This window comes from Notamacropus eugenii, chromosome 3, assembly GCF_028372415.1.
Source record: "Notamacropus eugenii isolate mMacEug1 chromosome 3, mMacEug1.pri_v2, whole genome shotgun sequence".
Classification (NCBI taxonomy): Eukaryota; Metazoa; Chordata; class Mammalia; order Diprotodontia; family Macropodidae; genus Notamacropus; species Notamacropus eugenii.
In genome coordinates this window covers 300,823,807-300,841,147 of record NC_092874.1, presented here as the reverse complement: position 1 = coordinate 300,841,147, position 17,341 = coordinate 300,823,807, and the positions used below count along the sequence as shown (strand labels likewise).

The 17,341-nt window shown below is 51.2% G+C and overlaps 1 protein-coding gene across 1 annotated transcript in view; it reads right to left on the bottom strand.

Annotated features, from left to right (window-relative positions):
- SREBF2 (sterol regulatory element binding transcription factor 2) overlaps positions 1 to 17,341 on the bottom strand; it is a 42,161-nt gene that overhangs the window by 15,842 nt on the left and 8,978 nt on the right. Inside the window, exons 2-9 of the mRNA XM_072596276.1 lie at positions 9,768 to 10,232; positions 8,265 to 8,446; positions 7,817 to 7,963; positions 7,099 to 7,323; positions 6,269 to 6,383; positions 5,368 to 5,549; positions 1,909 to 2,101; positions 1,008 to 1,189 (exon numbers count right to left, since the gene is read on the bottom strand). Coding sequence (XP_072452377.1) covers positions 1,008 to 1,189; positions 1,909 to 2,101; positions 5,368 to 5,549; positions 6,269 to 6,383; positions 7,099 to 7,323; positions 7,817 to 7,963; positions 8,265 to 8,446; positions 9,768 to 10,232 — 1,691 coding nt within the window. The remainder of the gene's footprint in view (positions 1 to 1,007; positions 1,190 to 1,908; positions 2,102 to 5,367; positions 5,550 to 6,268; positions 6,384 to 7,098; positions 7,324 to 7,816; positions 7,964 to 8,264; positions 8,447 to 9,767; positions 10,233 to 17,341) is intronic.

Sequence of the window (17,341 nt, the reverse complement as noted above, 5' to 3'; positions counted from 1 at the left end):
CTGACTCCAGGACTTGGGACCCTGCCTCCTCTGGGACCAGGTCACTTCAGTTTAAAAGGCTCAGCCTCAAAACCCAAACTCCAGCTGCAAAAGTGGAAACAAAGGGGGAGATGTTTCATTCCATTAATGCAGTGGAATATTATTACTATGCCAAAAGAAGTGACAATAGGGACCATTTCAGAGAAAACTTAGAAGTCTTGAATGAACTGAAGCAGAGGTGAGAAGAGAAAGCCCCGGAGCACCACTGAGACAATGACACGAAGGAGAAGGACAGAAGAGCTCAGATCAAAGCAGTGGCCCATTTGTGTTCAGAGAGAGAGTGGGAGGCTCAGAGAGGAGGGGGGAGAGCAGCTGGTGTGGGGATTTATTGGGTGTAGCTGTACTTCTCAAAGGAGGGAGGGAGGGAGAAGAACTGGGGGCTATTGACAAGGACAAGGACTGAACCTGTGGAGTACAAGGGAACTTCCAGGTATGGAAAGCCCCTCCGCCGATACAGGTTAACAGTCTCCAAGAGTTGACCGGAGCAATGAGAGGCAAAAGAAGTGACCCCAGGTCTTCCTGGCTTTGAGGCCTAAACTAAACTCAAAAAGTCAAGCACAAAAAGTAAGCAAAAAGGAGCAGAAGGAGGCTCCCCAGAACAGGAACAGCCAGAGTTTCATACACCAGCCCCTTGTCTGTGTTCTTGGCACACTCAAATTTTCAAGTCCATAGATTTTCACATTCGTACTTTAACAAGAAAACTTTAAAAAACCTCTAGCCACCTGAGGCATGACCTTGGGCTGCACCTTTCCCCATCTTGAGAAATTGCCGGTAAGTTCTGCTCACTAAACCATGGAGACACGAAGGGGCAATCTGGGCTGGTCCCATCACTGGGGGCCCAGACCTGAAGTTCCCTCTACCATGCGCTCTGGTACTCAGTCCTCCTAGCACAGGCCAGAGGAGAGATGGGCACTTGTAACAGTAAAAGGCCCTCAAAATGATTTGGAGACAAGGAGGAGGTAACGCACCCTGGCCAGGTCCAAGTCAGCCTGCTTGCGATGGCGCCAGAACGTCACTGAGGTTCGCGAGTGCATCCGGATGACGGGCTCACCGTGCACCAGCAGCTTGATGAAGACACTCAAGACAATAGTGCCATTTAAGAACCACAGGAGGAGGGTTGGGAACATCCGGTCAAACCAGCCACCAGCACCTGGGGAGTGAGGGTGGAGAAAGGGGCCTTGACTCCAGAGAGACAAAAACTGGCAAACTGAGGCCAAGTTGCGCCCAGACAGGGAAAGCCCTGCTGCTCAAGAGTGGAAGTTCATCAGAGGCCAGCAGAGTGAACCCCCCCACCCCCAACAGAGGAGGAAACTGAGGCCCAGAGAAAAGTAGCAAATTTCCCAAGATGCAAAGGGGATTGTCAGACCCAAGGCCTCTGACTCCATTGTTGGGAGACTCCAGACTGTCCAAGGAGAAAAGCAAGCCAGGACAGAGCTCACCCCCACTGCAGGCTCCTCTGGGAGGGTCAGGACAAGGAATGAGCAAAATGGCTGCATGAAACAAGACCAACATCTAACAGGCTAAGAGAGAAAGTGACCAGATATTCACAGCTGATCCCAACTCTACAGCTCCAGCTTTGGGGGGAGATTCTGTCTGCCCCACACTGCCATCTCTCCAAAACTCAGCCCAGTCAGGTTTCTAGCTCTCACCAGGCCAGCATGGAAAATGGAGAAAGAGGAGCACGCCCCCACCCAAGATTCCCAAGTTCTTCCTGCCCTGGGGCCTTTGCTCATCAACTGACAGACAACCAGGCCTTGCTAGAACTGCTTCTGTGACCATGGTCAGCCAAGGCCTCAGCCCCAGCCAGACACAAGGTCAGATAGAGTGCTCTCATTAGGGGAAGGGTAGGCCATCTGGGCAGTTTCCCACCTGAATCAAAGGAAAGGATGTTTCGGCTTGAGCCCCCAGGCGCAGGCTGGCCAGAGCTGTGGGCCCCTCCCCATTCCAGCAGAGACGTCAGAGGGTTGAATGAGAGACACAGACAGGTGAGCATGCAGAGCAGAATCCGAGAGCGATCCACCATGCCCAGTGCAACAGGCGGAGAGTCAGGCTCGTCTTTGACCTTCAACACAAAGGAGGCCAGGAACAAACCACAACAAGGTCAAGTTCCAAACACATTCAGTGCCTCTGTAACACAATCTGATGTTACTTGGTGTCCTAGCAACGGCCTTCATGGGTGCATGTCACGATATTTTGAGTGCAGTCAATGGGAACAGCTCAGATATCTAAGGCACCTCACAGCCCTCCAGAAACATGAGCTCTCCTGGATTTGGACCACAAGCAACTGTATGGGGCACCCACAGAGGAGAACAGAGGGCTACTTGGCCTCCCAGCTTAAGCCTCCTCCCTGAATACCATGTCACTTTATATACCAAGGCAATGACTCACAGGAGAGACAAGTACTCACACCAGGGGAGGGCAAGGTCAGGAAGACCTCCAGCAAGCCCACCTCTCTGTCCTTCATCTCCTACTCCTGTCTCACCCAGCACCAAGCCAAAATGCCACTTTCCCAGCAACTCTAAGCCTGCTGCCATGCACAAGTCCTCAAGGACATCTCAGCCTTTCTTTCTAACTCTGGCTCCCCAACTGGGGTTCACTGCCCCCATTACAATGTGAGCTCTGTGAGGACAGGGATCATCTCACTTTATTTTTATCATCAGTGACCAGCACACTGGAAGCACTGAAATTCTATTTCTCTATCCACACATGTGTCTCCATTCATGGATCTCTATCATCTATCCACCCATCCATTCATCCACCTCTGTCCATCCACCCAGCCATCCAAAGCCATCCAACTCTGTCCATCCATCTATCCACCTCTCTTTCCTACTTTCTTCTTTCCTTTCTTTCATTCACTTGCCAAGAAAAGAGAGAAAAGATGCCACCATAACTAAGCAGGAGAGGGTCTTTTGCAGTCCAGGACCAGCCAAGGCCACATCCTGAATCCCTATGCAGGACAGCTCAAGCCTGAGCATCTCATTTCCCTCCCAGATGCTGGCTCTGGGTTTACTTGGCTGCTCTTTAGTGTATGTGCTTTATTTAAGTCATGTTTCAATCTGTTTCTCCACAGCACAGTGAATGGTGCTGAGCTCAAGACTCAAGAGGCCCATTTCCAACATTTACTGGCCGAGTCCTTGGATGACTCAGGCCCTACTTTCTCATCTGTAAAATAGGGATATTTGTTCTTAGGTTGCCTATGCCCTCACAGGGTCTCTGGGAGGAACGCAGCATGCCCCTCAAAGTGCCAAACAAATGTGAGCCACACTTTTTAGAAGATGGCAAGGCTGACATGGGGATGATTCATGCCCTGTCCGTAGGTGTAGACCACCACCTATCTACGCCTTAACAGATAATCCTCACCAACTGCTATGGGGCCAAGCTGGCTATCCAACACCAGTTGCATGGTCCATGACCCACAGATGTACACCAGAGGCCTTTCCAAACTTGCCTCACTCACGTTGTTCTGTTAAGACAGCCTTCAAGGCCCCAGGGTCCCTTTGGTGCTAGATGGAGGCAGCAGCTGACCCAAATTATGTTTGTGCATTTGGATACAACTCAAGTTGGGAGGGAAAGATGTGGTTGGCCTCAAGCCACCTAGAGGGGCTGACATGAGAGCCCGGGCCTCCTGAGCCAAGTCCTCTCAGTGAAAAGCTTTCAATTTCACAGCCAACGAAGCCCCTTCGAGAATTACCTTTACTCCTCAGACTCCTTGTTGAAGCAACTTATAGGGCTTGTTTTAAGAAAAAAAACCCCAATTTGCCAAGTTACATTTTATTTAATGAGATTTTTGTCCCCAACCTCAAAGGAATGATTTTGTTAAAAAATGTTCTAAAGGGAAACTGAGGAAATCTGAAATGCTAACTCAGCTGCCATTATCCCAATGTAGCTTGAGCCCCACCCCCATCCCACCCCTCAAACAGCCCAATAACAATCTTCCTCTTTCTAAGTCACTCTATTCAGTCAACCTCGAAGAGGATCTTTTTTTTTGCCTCTGTCCTTGGTTTTTTGATGTTTTCTATTGGATTGCAAACTGGACCGCATTATCCCAAGGCCTGATGCAGGCCCATGTCCATTGCTGGTCCGCCAGGGCAGAATTCAGCCCCTCAAGCTTCCCCTGGCTCCCCAGTGACCACCACATCCCTGCTTCCTCTATGGGACACCTAATCCGAAAGACAAGCCCTTTAGCCAGGCCTGGTAAAGCCCTAGAAACTATGGCCCCTTTTCTCTCTTTTTGCCTGAGGACATGGCTAATCTTAGGGGACCACAGACAGAGCCAGAGAGAATGCTGTATGCTTTAGAGAGAAGGGGCCAGAGGCCCAGAGGGGAAGAATGTGCCTGCAGGCCTGCCATGGTGGGACAGGGCAGAGGAAACCAAGTCCTGTTGCTCCAAACACCAGGCTGCCCAGTAAGAGTCACTCCTGGGTACATCCTTCACAACCCCCTGGGCATCCTAAAGGATGACCTCACTCTCCTGCTCTTTCAGCCCTGGCCTTAAACGCCACCATCCTATGACATGTGGCTAGCCTGTCAGCCAGGCCTGCGTCACCTTCAGCTGTACACTTCCCCAGGCTTGTCTCTATCTTCCCCCATCTCTTGTCTACCCCCGCTTCTCAGGGTGTCTATACCCACTGCTGCCCAGGCCTATGTCACCCATAGCTGCTCTCCAGTACTCCCTCTGTACTTCCCCAGGCTTGTCTCTACCTTCCGCCATCTCAGGCCCCTGGAGCGTGTGCACACAGCCTTCGCCTTCCCAAGGAGATTTCTCTAACATAACGTGTCTGCTCTAGTCACTCACCACTCACTCAGCTCCAGGGCCAAATCAGAATGCCTGTGTCCAGCACGTGAAGCTCTTCCAGCCTGACTTTCTTCTTGTGCCTAATGCTGTCCCACACACACTCAATGATGCAGAGATACTGCTGGCCTATTTGCAGTTGCTGGAAAATGACTCTGCCTCTCCAGCCTCCATGCCTTTCCCTGGCTGCCCCCCTCCTCACATCTGCTCCTTAACTTCCCTGGCCTCCTTCAAGATTCAGCTCTGCCCATGTTCTTTGGGGGCCTAATGCCTTCCCCCAGACGCTTTTCTGTCTTCTCTAGGTGTCTTGCACAGGCACAGCTTTCTGCATGGCATCTCCCCCATTAGAATGTGGACATCTGGAAGACGAGGGACATGATCGCTGCCTTCCTTTGTACCCCCAGCCCTTAGTACAGCATGTGGCTCCTTCGATGGGTGACTTTACCAGCGTTCTTATTCATTTTCTTTCTCCCTCCCCTCTTCCCTCCCAGCTCCCTATCAGGGTTTGGAGAGGCTTCCAAGTACACTCTTCTTACCTTAGCATCATCTAACAAAGGACTCCCTGGCTCTGAATCGATGGAGTAAGGGGAGAAACCTGCTTGGGACCCTGAATCGGAGGCAGGGGGAGACATCAACAGAACATTCTGGTTGAAGTCGTCCATCTTCATGTCAATATCGGTGTCCACCAGGCTGCCCAGATCAATGCCCTTCAGAAGTTCTGAGGGAGAAGACGGCTGGGCAGTGAATGGCTGGCTCCTCTCATTTTGTTCCCCTGAGCCACAGTGGGGCCCTCCTGGTCTCCCTTCAATGCCCGCCCTCTTCCCTGGGACTCCATGGGAACCAGCATGGGAGCCTCACAAACACTGGATAAGCAGAAACACAGAATCTCGGGGCCAGAAGGGCCTCCACGGGTCCCCAAAACTGCCCCCCCCCCCGGGGAAGACCTTCTACATCATCCCAGACCCCAGTCATCCAGCCTCCATTAAAGGACCCCAGGGAGGTCCCCACTCTCCCATCTCTCAACGAAATCTCTGCCTCTACAATTTCAATCACTCTTGTCCAGGCCTCTGTGGCCAAACAGAAAAAATCTACAGGGGTTTTTTAGTAAAAATTAGTATTACGTGTTTCTTGATTAGTAAAAGCCTGCCCTATTTCCCACCCCACAACCCTGTTATAATCAGAGTCATGTCACCCTGGTCATGTCCAAGAGCAACTGGCTCACTCTTCCAAGAGCCAGGTTGTCCTGGCTCTCACCAGCTGGTGGTCTATAGGCCCCTCCTCAGACCCCTGTAGTTAGCACATAGGACAGCAAAGGGAACTGAAACACGGAAAGTCCCCACCCCTCCCAGGCTCAGAAGCCCCTGCCGGGCCCTTCCACAGACCAGGCCTCTGCCTTCATGGTCCATGGAGGCACTGCACAACAATGACCTCACTTACTGGTTTTCTGATTGGCCAGCTTCAGCACCATATTCTCCTGCCGCAGCTTGTGATTGGCCTGCTGAAGGTACTTAATGTAATCGATGGCCTTTCTCAACACCCCAGACTTGTGCATCTACATCGAGGGGACACACAGACAGAGGGCAGTGAAGGGCTAGCCCGCAGCGGGTTAAGGACCAGGGCCCCAGATGAGGCACCTGAGGAGGTGGGGAACCAAGGACCTTTATCACTCCATGGCTACAATTCTGAAAAGTACCTTCTCCTACAAAGGAGGAGGATCCTCATGCCAGAATGGGAAGGGCTTTCAGAAGCCATGCAGCCCAACCCCCTCCTTTGAGAGGTCCAGGAGGAAAAATGACTTGTCCAAGGTCACAGGCAGTAGGGGCAGAGCTGGGATTTAAACCCAGGTCCCCTTGGACTCTACCTCCGGGGTTCCTTGCCCTACACCAGACATGCTGTTTTTTCAGAGCACAAGCTTTCCTGATTCCTAAGAAGCATCATTTAAGAACCAAAAAGGTGGATCAGGTAAGCCATACAAAGCAAACTCTGGATCTTTCCCGCAAGTGGCCACGCCACAGGCAGCGAGGAAAGGAGACCTTGTGTGAGCTGTCCAGAGCCCAGTCAGCCTGGAGGCTTGCCCCTTGTGAGCAGCAGGCATGAGCCTGAAGCCCCTAGAAACACAGGCTGTCCAGCTGTTCAGCTCTGGATATCAACATCAACACAGTGGCAGCGCCGATCAAAGGGCCAGGCACTGCTCAGCTCCATGAGCTACGCAGACAAGGGAAGCCTGGGCAGGACAGCGTCCTGACCCAGTCCTGGGCTCATCATACCTTGGCATCTGTCCCCATGACAAGGTCCTTGAGCTCAATGATCTTGTCATTGATGGATGATCGATAGCGCTTCTCGATGATGTTGTGGGTGGTCCTTCTCTCCCCTTCTTTGGGGGGCTCTGGCTGTTTGACGCCTCCAGGCACCTGTTTGATGGGCATCTTTTCCTGCCCCACCATCACAGGCATAGTGGTGAGGATGGTCCCACTGCCGCCACTGACCAGGGTCTAAGACACGGGGAACATGAAGTCAGGGCCTGGGCAGCACAGTGGACACCCAGGGGCCCAGCACTGAGGGTGAACTCTTCTGCCCTTGACCCTTGAAGGCAGTCAAAGGCTGCTACTGTCTATTTCCTCCTTTCATCCCCTCCCAGAGCCCCCTTAGCTCAAGGAGTGACAGACACACCTGTGAAACACCCAATGACTCCCTATATGTGTGGTGCCCAAGGGGCCCTCCCTATGGGAGATTCAGAGACAGGAGGGTCAGTTCAGAGAAAGGATGAGGCCATATATAAGACTGTATGCTGTCTCAGGGAGGGAGTGGAGAGGGAAGGGGGGAATGAGGGAGAGGGAGGGGAAAAATATCTAAGATATATGGAAGTGATTGTCAAACACTGAAAACAAATAAAATAAAAAAAGAACTTGAATGAAAAGAAAAAGAAAAAAAAGGATGAGGCCTGCAGAGTCAACCTCTTAAGACAAGCACAAGAAAGGCACTTACAGGGACTTGAAGGGCCGTGGTCTGAATGGGCGTGGTGAGAGCTGTGAGGGCTGGGTTCTGCACTGCTGCCATGACTGGGCTGCCATCTGTTTTCAGTGTGGTCAGGACTAGCGAGTCCGTCTTAATGATCTGAGGCTGGACCAGGACCTGCACAGGGAACAAATACCAGGAGAATGAGGCCAGAGAGGGCCTTTCTGCCTCTAGCCTTCAGCCCAGGACCAGGCATAGCACACTGGGGTAGGAAAGCGGCAGTCTACTGGGTGATCAGAAACCAGCCTGTCTCCACAGTGCCGAGAACACAGTTGGTGTTTAATAAATGACTATGTTCAGCTTCCCTGACTCAATCCCTGCCCCCATGCTGCTCCATGCACACCTCTTCAGGGGACTCAGGACTAGTTGAGAGCTCCCCTAATCCAACCCTACCCTGATGCCCCCACGGATTACTTACTGGAACCTGCTGAACCTGAGGAGCTGTGACAGTCTGCACAGTCGCTGGAGCCAGGGTCTGAATGGTGCCATTGGCAGCCTGGGTTAGCACCCTCTGGGCCTGCACTGTCTGCACCTGCTGCTGGATTGTGACTGGCTGCACCTGGGATGATGTCACCAGGCTCGGCACTTGAGGCTGGAGGACTTGAGGAAGAGAGAAGAGAAACATGAAGGAAAAGCGAGTGCCATTGGCAGAGGATGGAGCTCACCAGCACACTGCCAGCTCCCTGGCCATTTACATATGGGCCGACATCCCAGGAGCACCCTACAAGGAACATGTGCACTCCAGAGGGTTACTACAGACAATTTTATTGCTGTGGTCTCCCTCCCTGGGTCTAACAGGTTAACCCTCTGCTTCCAGGATGGAGGGAGCATTTCAGGGAGCCACCCCAGCTCTTGGGACTCCTTTGGACTCCAGGAGGTTCTGCCCAGACCTTCTGAACCAGTCCTAATACTACTTTTGCCCTGAGCTCCACACTGGTCAAGAGAAAAGTCTGAAAGGATGAAGGGAAGGCTTTTTCTGAGGGGGACAAGGCGCAAGTGGTTAGGAGCCAGATGCTGATGTGGGGAGATGGCGAGGAAATTCCCAAGTCAACCCCAAGCTTTTATTGTCTGTGTTTCTACCTGCTTCACAGTTTGAAGGAGACAGGAAGGTGAGTTGGAAAGAAGACTGAATGTGGCATCAGCCACAAGATCCTGCCTCCACCACTGGCTACCTGAGGCAGTCAGTCACACCCTCCCTGGGTCTCAGTTTCTTCTTTGGTCAAATGTTGGCCCTCCAATTGTGATCCTATAGCTGGCCACTTTTGATCAAGGCACCCTAGATTGGGATAAGGTTTTACAACACAGGATCACAGACCTTCCAGGACTTTCACCTGGCACAGGAGGAGGAGGAAGCAGCTCTTGGCCTTCACTCTGGAGCTGGGCTCTGCCCCCTCCTCTGTCTCCTGACACAACCAGGAGATTCCTGGTGTCCCTGCCACTGGACGCTCGTTTCTCATTAAGTGTAGCCTAGTCAGGGAAGGGGTGATTTCAGTTCTGGCTCTGGCTCTTGCTGGCCCCATGTGACTCTGGTGAATCACCTCCCTTAGCTGGGGCTTAGTCTCCCTATCAAGAGAATGGAATGGAAAATCACCGACAGCATGCTAACCCTAAATGCTCCCAGTGTGCCAAGCACTGTGCTTCCCATTCGAAGTAGCACAGGGGCTAATGGGTCCTGCCCTCTGGGAGTTCCAGTTCTAACAGGGCCGACCCAGGAGGGGCAGCAGCCCCCAGTGGTTGTGACTGCTTGGCCATGACCCCGCACAATGAGTAACACCCCAGGAGGCCTGTGAACTTGCGTAGGACTGGCTGGTTGGATAACATTTCCATGACTGCATTTCAAGGGAGTGGGCTTCCATGAAGACAGACTGACCACCCTGCCCCTGCCCAAAGGGCTGGCCCTAGCACACCTCCTCTGAATTACCTTGAAAGCTGGTAGCCGAGTTCTGGTACAGTAGGGGCTGTTGGATGATCCTGGTCTGGGGGGCCGTGCTGAAGGTTGGGGTGATCATCACAGTCTGCTGCTGCAGCTGGGGCTGGGGCTGTGGCTGCAGGCGGGGCTGGAGTAGGGGAGCAGGCCGAGGAGGGGTGGACACTGGGGCAGGGGGTGCTTTAATCTGCACAGGCGGAGTCTGAGGGAAGGACGCTGCTGCTGCTGCTGCTGCTCCTGCTGTCGATGCCACTGGTGTTGCTCCCACCATCGGTGCCTGGCTGTAGGGTCGTGATGAGGGGCTCTCCAAGGTGCTGGCATTGGTGCCAGTGTTGGCACCAGCATTGGCACTGGAGCCAGGATTGTTCCCGCTGCCTCCTGGGAAAGAGCTGCTACAAAGCTGATCAGAGAAGAGGTCTGGGAACTCTCCCACTTGGCTGCTGACAAACTGCAGCATCTCTGTGAACAAAACAGATGGAAGCCATGTTTAATATGGCCATCAATGGCTAGAAACAGGCGTGGGAGGAAAAAAAGTCACTTTCCCAAAGACTCACTATGTTCACCTGACACCACGTCTGGTGTCAGGAAGACCTAAGTTCAAATTCAGCTACGGGCACTTGACAGCTAGGTGGTCCTGGGCAAGTCCCTTAGCCACTGCCTGCCTCAGTTTCCCCATCTGTAAAATGGGGATCATAATAGCACCTCCCTCCCAGAGTTGTGAGGATCAATTCAGATCATAATTGTAAAGTGCTAAGCACATGGCCCAGTGCACACTGAGTCTTATGTAAATGTTAACTGTCATTGCTATCACTCACTCAAAACAATACAATATTCACAAGCTAAGAGCTGGAAGGGGCCTCATCTGTCCAAACCCCTGGCTTTACAGGAAAGGCCCAGGAAAGGACTTGTCAGAGAGGTCCCAGCTCCTTAGTCAGGGGCAGGGCAGATACATGGTACAGCTGGTAATGATTGCCCTCTAGCAGAATGAGCACTGGGCCTTGCACCAGGCACTTGCTAATTGTGGGGATCTGGGCAGGTCATTAAACTCTAGGAGTTCTCTCATCTGTAAAATGGGGATAATAATCCCAACCTAACTCTAATTGAGAGTTACTCTTAAGGGAATTGCTTTGCACACCTTCAAGGAATTCATTACGGTAATTATACCACACTGCCCCTCTGAGCTTATGTGCCCAGGGAACCAGGGTATCCTTTCTCGTCCTCCCAGACCAATGCCCACCACAAGCCTGGAGCCTCAGCTCCAAGCTATCCAAGTTCTGAAATGAGTCCCCTCCTGTGCTGTCCCTGGGATCCCTGGGTCCAGTGCCCACCATTCACCTCTGCCCCCTCCTCATACAGCAGATACCTACAAACTTGGACTCCAGAAAAAGCAACTGTAGCACCTTCCGCCCGCCACCCCCAATAAGTCAGCCCTCAAGAACACAATGTGAATTCACCAGACAAGTGCTTGTCACCCCCATACCAAGGACAGGTTTACATAGTTCCCTTCTAAAGGCACCTCATTTTTGATGGGGGGCTGTAGATTCTGATGGCTGGGGGCAATTTCGGAGGTTCCCTATAGAGCTCTCCACATAGCACATCAGATGCTAGAGTATGAGTTCGAGCTTCCAGGGCAGAAGCTGATAGGCTGAAGAGCCCTTGGCAAATTTAACTTACCACACACTGACAGTTAGGCCCATTTTCAAACCCCAGACGCTGACTCTCAGCTTTGTTCTCGTAGAGTCTACCACAACAGGAGGAGTAAAAACTGGCCCAAAGTCTGCCACATACAGGGTCACTAAATTCTTCCCAGTTCCCCAGATGACACCATGTGACATCCCAGGATGGCCCCACCCATCAGAAAGGAGCTCACTCCCCACTGTGGGCCTCCCTGGCCCCAAGCTTTTCATCTACAATGAGAGGGTTGTAGCACATGACCTCAGGCCTCTTCCAGCAGTAAATCTATCCTTTCACCAGCTCACGTGGAGACCCCTTCCAAGCGGGAAGCCATGGGATTATAGACTCCTGTTAGTCAGCCAGCACACCAATGCTATCCACTGGAATGGGTTGCCATTTCCTTCTCTAGCTTATTTTACAGATGAGGAATTGAGGCAAGAAGTGAAGCGACTTGCCCAGCAGTTTGAACTACAGGCCCTGTGTAGGCCTACTGAGCCACCTAGCTACTTAATAGGCATCTGAGATTGTGTAAATATAAAAGTTATGGTGAAGATAGTTTGTAAAGTATGACAAGTTTATTTAAAAAATCTTTTTGCAAACAGCAGTCTGCCAGATTCATGTACTTGAAAACAATCCCCGGCGGCGGCAGCAGCAGCAGCAGCAGCAGCAGCAGCAGCAGCAGCAGCAGCAGCAGCAGCAGCAGCAAGGCTCCACAGCTAGAACCCTCCTACTAAGCCAGATTATTTAAGTGAAGGAGTCAGGAGAGACTCCTCAGCGTGTGCTCAGGCCACAGCACTGCTCCTGCTGGGCTGATCTCTTGAGACCCCAGAGAAGCTTAGGGCCCTCACCTTCCTGGGGCTTCTTCTGAGCTCTGGGAGACCAAGCCAATGAGAATCAATTCTGGCTCAGCCCAGAACTCCAGGAAGCTTAATAACCACCTCCATGTCCTTTCCCAGCTCTGAACATTTGTGGTTATTACAGACACTCTTTAAGGAACCAAGAAGAGGGGGGAACGGAGTGGATTTTATTAAGCTTTCAATTTTTCAATTCACACATAATATACTTTGGACCTGCTAGGAGGGGCTGAGGAAGGGGGCCCTCTCTGCTCAAGATTCTTTCTGGCCTCCTCCAATGAGGGCCCACCTGAGGGAGGAGCTCAAAGCCCCAAGATAACCTCCCAGAAACACCAGGTAGATGGGTCCTCACTCCCTCACAATGTCACTTTCCTGGTTCTCAGTGCCTAAGCCAATTAATGAGATGATGCCCCAAGAAACCACATTTGTGCTTTTTTTGTTTTAACGCACACACCAACCTTGGGCTTCCCCAAGACCAAACCAAGTATCCCCCAAATCCTCTACGGGGATACTCAGTCTAGAATGAGATCATCCATGAGGGGCTGCCAGTGCTGGGCAGCAGAGAGATGGGTCTGAAGTCAGAAGACCACTTTAGGTTCAAATTCTGGCTAAATAACCAGCAAATTCACAAAGACATCCAAAAAATGAGAATAGTCAATGTTGGCAGAGCTGGGGAAAGCCAGGTCCACTATTACCCAGACAGTGGAGCTGTGAACTGGTCAAACTGTTCTGGATTTCAGTTTGGAATCCTGTAACCAAAATGATGAAACAGTCCTGAGTATAGACTCCAGGGAAGTCAAAGACATAAGCAAAGATCTAGCGTACACCCAAATGCTCAGAGCAGTACTGTCTGTATTAGCAGAGAGTAGGGGACACAAGGCTGGGGACATAAAGGGGGACAAAAGACACTCTCTATCCTTGAGGAGCTCATGGGCTAATGGGAGGAGACAACAAGCAAACAGCTCAGTCCAAATAAGCTAGAGATACCACAAATGGAACTAACCAACAGAGGATGGGGAGAGAGGAAAGGCTTCTTCTGGAAAGTAGGATTTTATTTTCTAAATTTGTTTTATTTTTAACAATCTTTCTTTAAACTCCCTCCCTCCCACATCTTCCCTGCCCATTGAGAAGGCAAACAATGTGTTATCAATTATACATCTGAAGTCATGCAAAACATATTTTCATATTAGCCATATTGCCCCCCCAAATTAGCAAGAAACCAACAAAGTGAAGAGGATCTGCTTCGATGTGCACTCAGAGCTCCCCCTCTGGAGGTGGGTCACATTTTTCAGTCAGATTCCATTCAGAATTGTCCTGGATCATTGTATCGCTGAGAAGAGCTAAGTCATTCATGGCTGATCATCTCTCAATGTTGCTGTTACTGTGTACAGTGATCTCCTGCTTCTGCTCTTTTCACTTTGCATCAATTCATGGAGGTCTTCCCAGGCTCCTCTGAGCCATCCCTCTCATCATTTTTCACAGCCAAATAATATTCCATCACAATCACATACCCCAACCGATGGGTATCTCTTCAGTTTCTAATTCTTTGCCACCACAAAAAGAGCTGTAAATATTTTTGTACAAATAGATCCTTTCCTTTTTTCTTTGACCTAGTTGGGATATAGACCTAGTAGTGGTATTGCTAGGTCAAAGTTTTATATCCCTTTGGTAACAGTTTCAAATTGTTCTCCAGAATGGTTGGACCAGTTCACAACTCCAAAAGGTGGGACTTTAGCTGGGACTTGGAGGCAGCCAAAGAAACCACGAGGTGGAGAAGAGGAAGGAGAATATCCCAGGCATGAAGGACAGCCAGTAAAAATGTTTGGAGATGAGAAATTGACTGTCTTGTTTGAAGAGCAGCAAAGAAGCCCATTTCACTGGATTGCGGAGTATGAAAAAGAGAGAGCAACAGAGACAGAGAGGGAGAGAGAAGTTCAAAAAGCCTGGGAAGATAAGAGGGGGTTACAGAAATCGTTTACTGTAGCAGGACACCCAGCACAGGACAGACCAGGCCTTCCAGGGCCCTGCCCCCTCACCCTGCCCTGATCATACTGAGCTCGCTTCTTTACCCCAACCCTCCCTTTGCCCCTCAAGGCAAACTACCCCTGACCTGCCCCTGCTACCTAGGCCCACCAAGCTTTTCCAGCTTCCCTCCAGCTGACCCGTTCTAAGTCTGCTGGTCTCCTTCAGTCTCCTTGGACCGTGGAGCTGTTTGTTAACCCAGACGCTTAGCATGTAAGGCAGGCTTAATGTCTTTTTATTCATTCATTTGTAGATACAAATAAGTAAATATCATGAAATTTCCAAAGGGAAACTACTGGATTCAACAGTTAATAGATCACTGGTTACCCTGGAGTGGCAGTGTCTGGGAGAAGGTGAGGAAATGGAACAGAACGGAGATAAAGACCAACAGCCAGAGAGGATGGCCAGATGGAGCATGAGCTTTGGAAAGGGGAAGGAAAGCCTGGCAGTCAGGGCTGTGGTCAGAACAGGCAGCAAGGAAGGAGCTAGTAGATCAGGAGAGATGGAACTTAAACAAATGGATCATGTGACCAAGTTCTCAGAGGCAGAACCAAGAACACAAGTAGAGGGAGTGGCCTTGGTGAGCAGAGAACCAGTGGGGGAAGGGGGATGCTCTTAAGTGGGGTGGGGGAGAACAGGAAGCTCTCAACAGAAGAGTCCTCAGAGGTACAGGAGGAGAGCTCCTCTGCTGAGATCCTGGAGGAGGTCCTAGGAGAACATGGGATACAGGGGAGATGAGGGAAGAAGTAAAGGCCTGCCATGCAGTGGGAAGGGCCCAGCTGAGATGAATAAACACAAATTTGTAATAAATCCAGCTGACCTGGTCTCATGACTTTCACAGAATGTGAGCAGAGGATGCGCCGACAAGTATGTCTAACAAAACAAGACTGGTGTTGGTCCAAGGGCAGCTGATAACATCTGGTTGAATCTGTGAGCCCCAGGGTCAAGACTGAAGTGAGGGAGATGGGAACATAAGGAGGATCAGGAGGCTAATGAGGAATGAAGCAGAAGACGCACAGTGCCACAGCTCTGGATCATGGAAGTGGATCCACTATAGGTGAGGGTCCTGGGCCGTGGGAGGGGATGTCAGCCTAACAGGAGAGCTAGAGAGGAGGACTGTGAGGAAGGGGGCTGGGACATGGATCTAGACCATGTGCTGAAGGGGACTGGAAAGAGCTGGCAAGGGTAGTCTGGGAGGGAACCAGATCAGGAAGAAGTCAGGCTGAGGCTTTGTTGCCTAGAGTGAGGCAACACTTACCACAAGGGCAGCCAGAAAAGTTCCCGTGCCCCCAGGATACAGTGTCCAAAAGCAGCAGAGGCGCGCAGTCCCTCTGTCCCCTGCTCTGGTCAGGCCACCCTTGGAGTGGTGTGTCCAATACATCAGCAAGCTGGAAGGAGCAGGTAACTGACCAGGACCAAGTGAAGGAATGGGGGGTGTTTAGTCTAAAGAATAGATCTTAGTGAAACAAAGTCATCTTCAAAAACATGAAGGGTGATTCCCTGAAAGAGGGACTTGGAGATTCAGCTCAGCCCCAGACAGAAGGAGGGCAAGAAGGAAAATGAGTCCAAGATAAGTGCTTCCACGGAGAGGGAGCTCCCCATCAAGAGAGATGTTGGAGAGAGGCTGAAGAAGCAACAGTTTGGGATGCTGGGTACGGTGGGAGGCATGCTCACACATGACCTCTAGGCTTCCTTCCCAACTCCCCAGGTCAGACATTAGCCAGGAGCCGTGCTTGCGACACGGGTGAGGCAATCTGTTAATGACACCTGAAGAAGGCCAGATCCCCAAAGTGGGAGGTACCTGCTTTATCAAGAAAGGGAGTCAGTCAGTGGTCAGCCAGGAAGCCGTCAAGTATGAAGTGAATATCTGGGAGCCCAGAACTTGTCGCATTTACATGGGGGAGGTTTGGAAAAAACTTAGGTGAGTCATTTGTTCCAGGAGTGTTCTCCCAGGGTATAAGGCACTATTCTAGGTACTGTAGGAGGGACACAAAGAATTCATGGTGTTTCTTTCCAAAAAAAAAAATGAAAAGCCCCAAAAGCTCAGTGCCAACAAATGCACAGAGTATCATTAGATGTGGGAAGATGGGAGCTGGTTAGATTTCTATCAGGAGATAGAAGTCATGTACACAAATACTCCTAAAAACCAAAGAGGCTACGGTTGGAGAGGAGACTTCAGGAGAGGACGGCCACCCCTCTGGAAGGATCAGCAGCAAGTCTTCGGCAGGGAGATCTGGGGGCAGGGACCTGGCCAGGAAGGCCCCAAGCAACAGCACAGAACAGAAACGGGTAAGTCACCCAGGTTGGTGAGACTGCAGAGTCTGCACGGTGAGCAGCCAGACCCTGGAAGGCCTTAAGGGCTGGGAGAAGTACGTCAGACTTTACTGGACAGATCGAGTGACTCAAAGCACTTTCATTCCTGCTGGGGAAACTTGGTCCCACAGCAGCATGGCCACAGAGAGACAATGACCAAGCCCTCACCCCTGCCCTACCCCTTTCCCCAAGAAGCTGCCCATGGGGCTAATGGGCACCTCCTCCCTCCAGATTCCCGTCATTTCGAGGACTACTGTGTAATGTTCTAACTAGAAATACCTGTTCAAAGGAACCCCAGGTAGCAGACTGAGAGGTTCTGGGAATGCACAGGCAGGCCAGGGCATGAGAACCTCTTAGAAAAGCTTAATGAAGGTGCAGAATGTGGGAAATCTGAGTCAAAGTCCCATCAAGCACTGTTTGTCAATCACTTATCAAGTGTCAAACACCAGGCAAAGTACTGGGTACCCACACAAAACCAAGCACCAAGTCAGTGCCTGCCCTCAAGGTCTTTTCATTCTAATGGAGGAACAGTCCAAAAAAGGGGGGAGAAAGAAGCCCAGAGAGGAGCGAAGGGACTGTAGCCAGCCTGGGCACCTTCCCCACCACAGAGGTCCCAGGAGTGGATGCTCCAGCAGGAGGCCTAGAGAGAGATGGGGGAAAGGGGGGGCTAACATTAAAATCAGTCCTCTCTGTACAGACACCTCC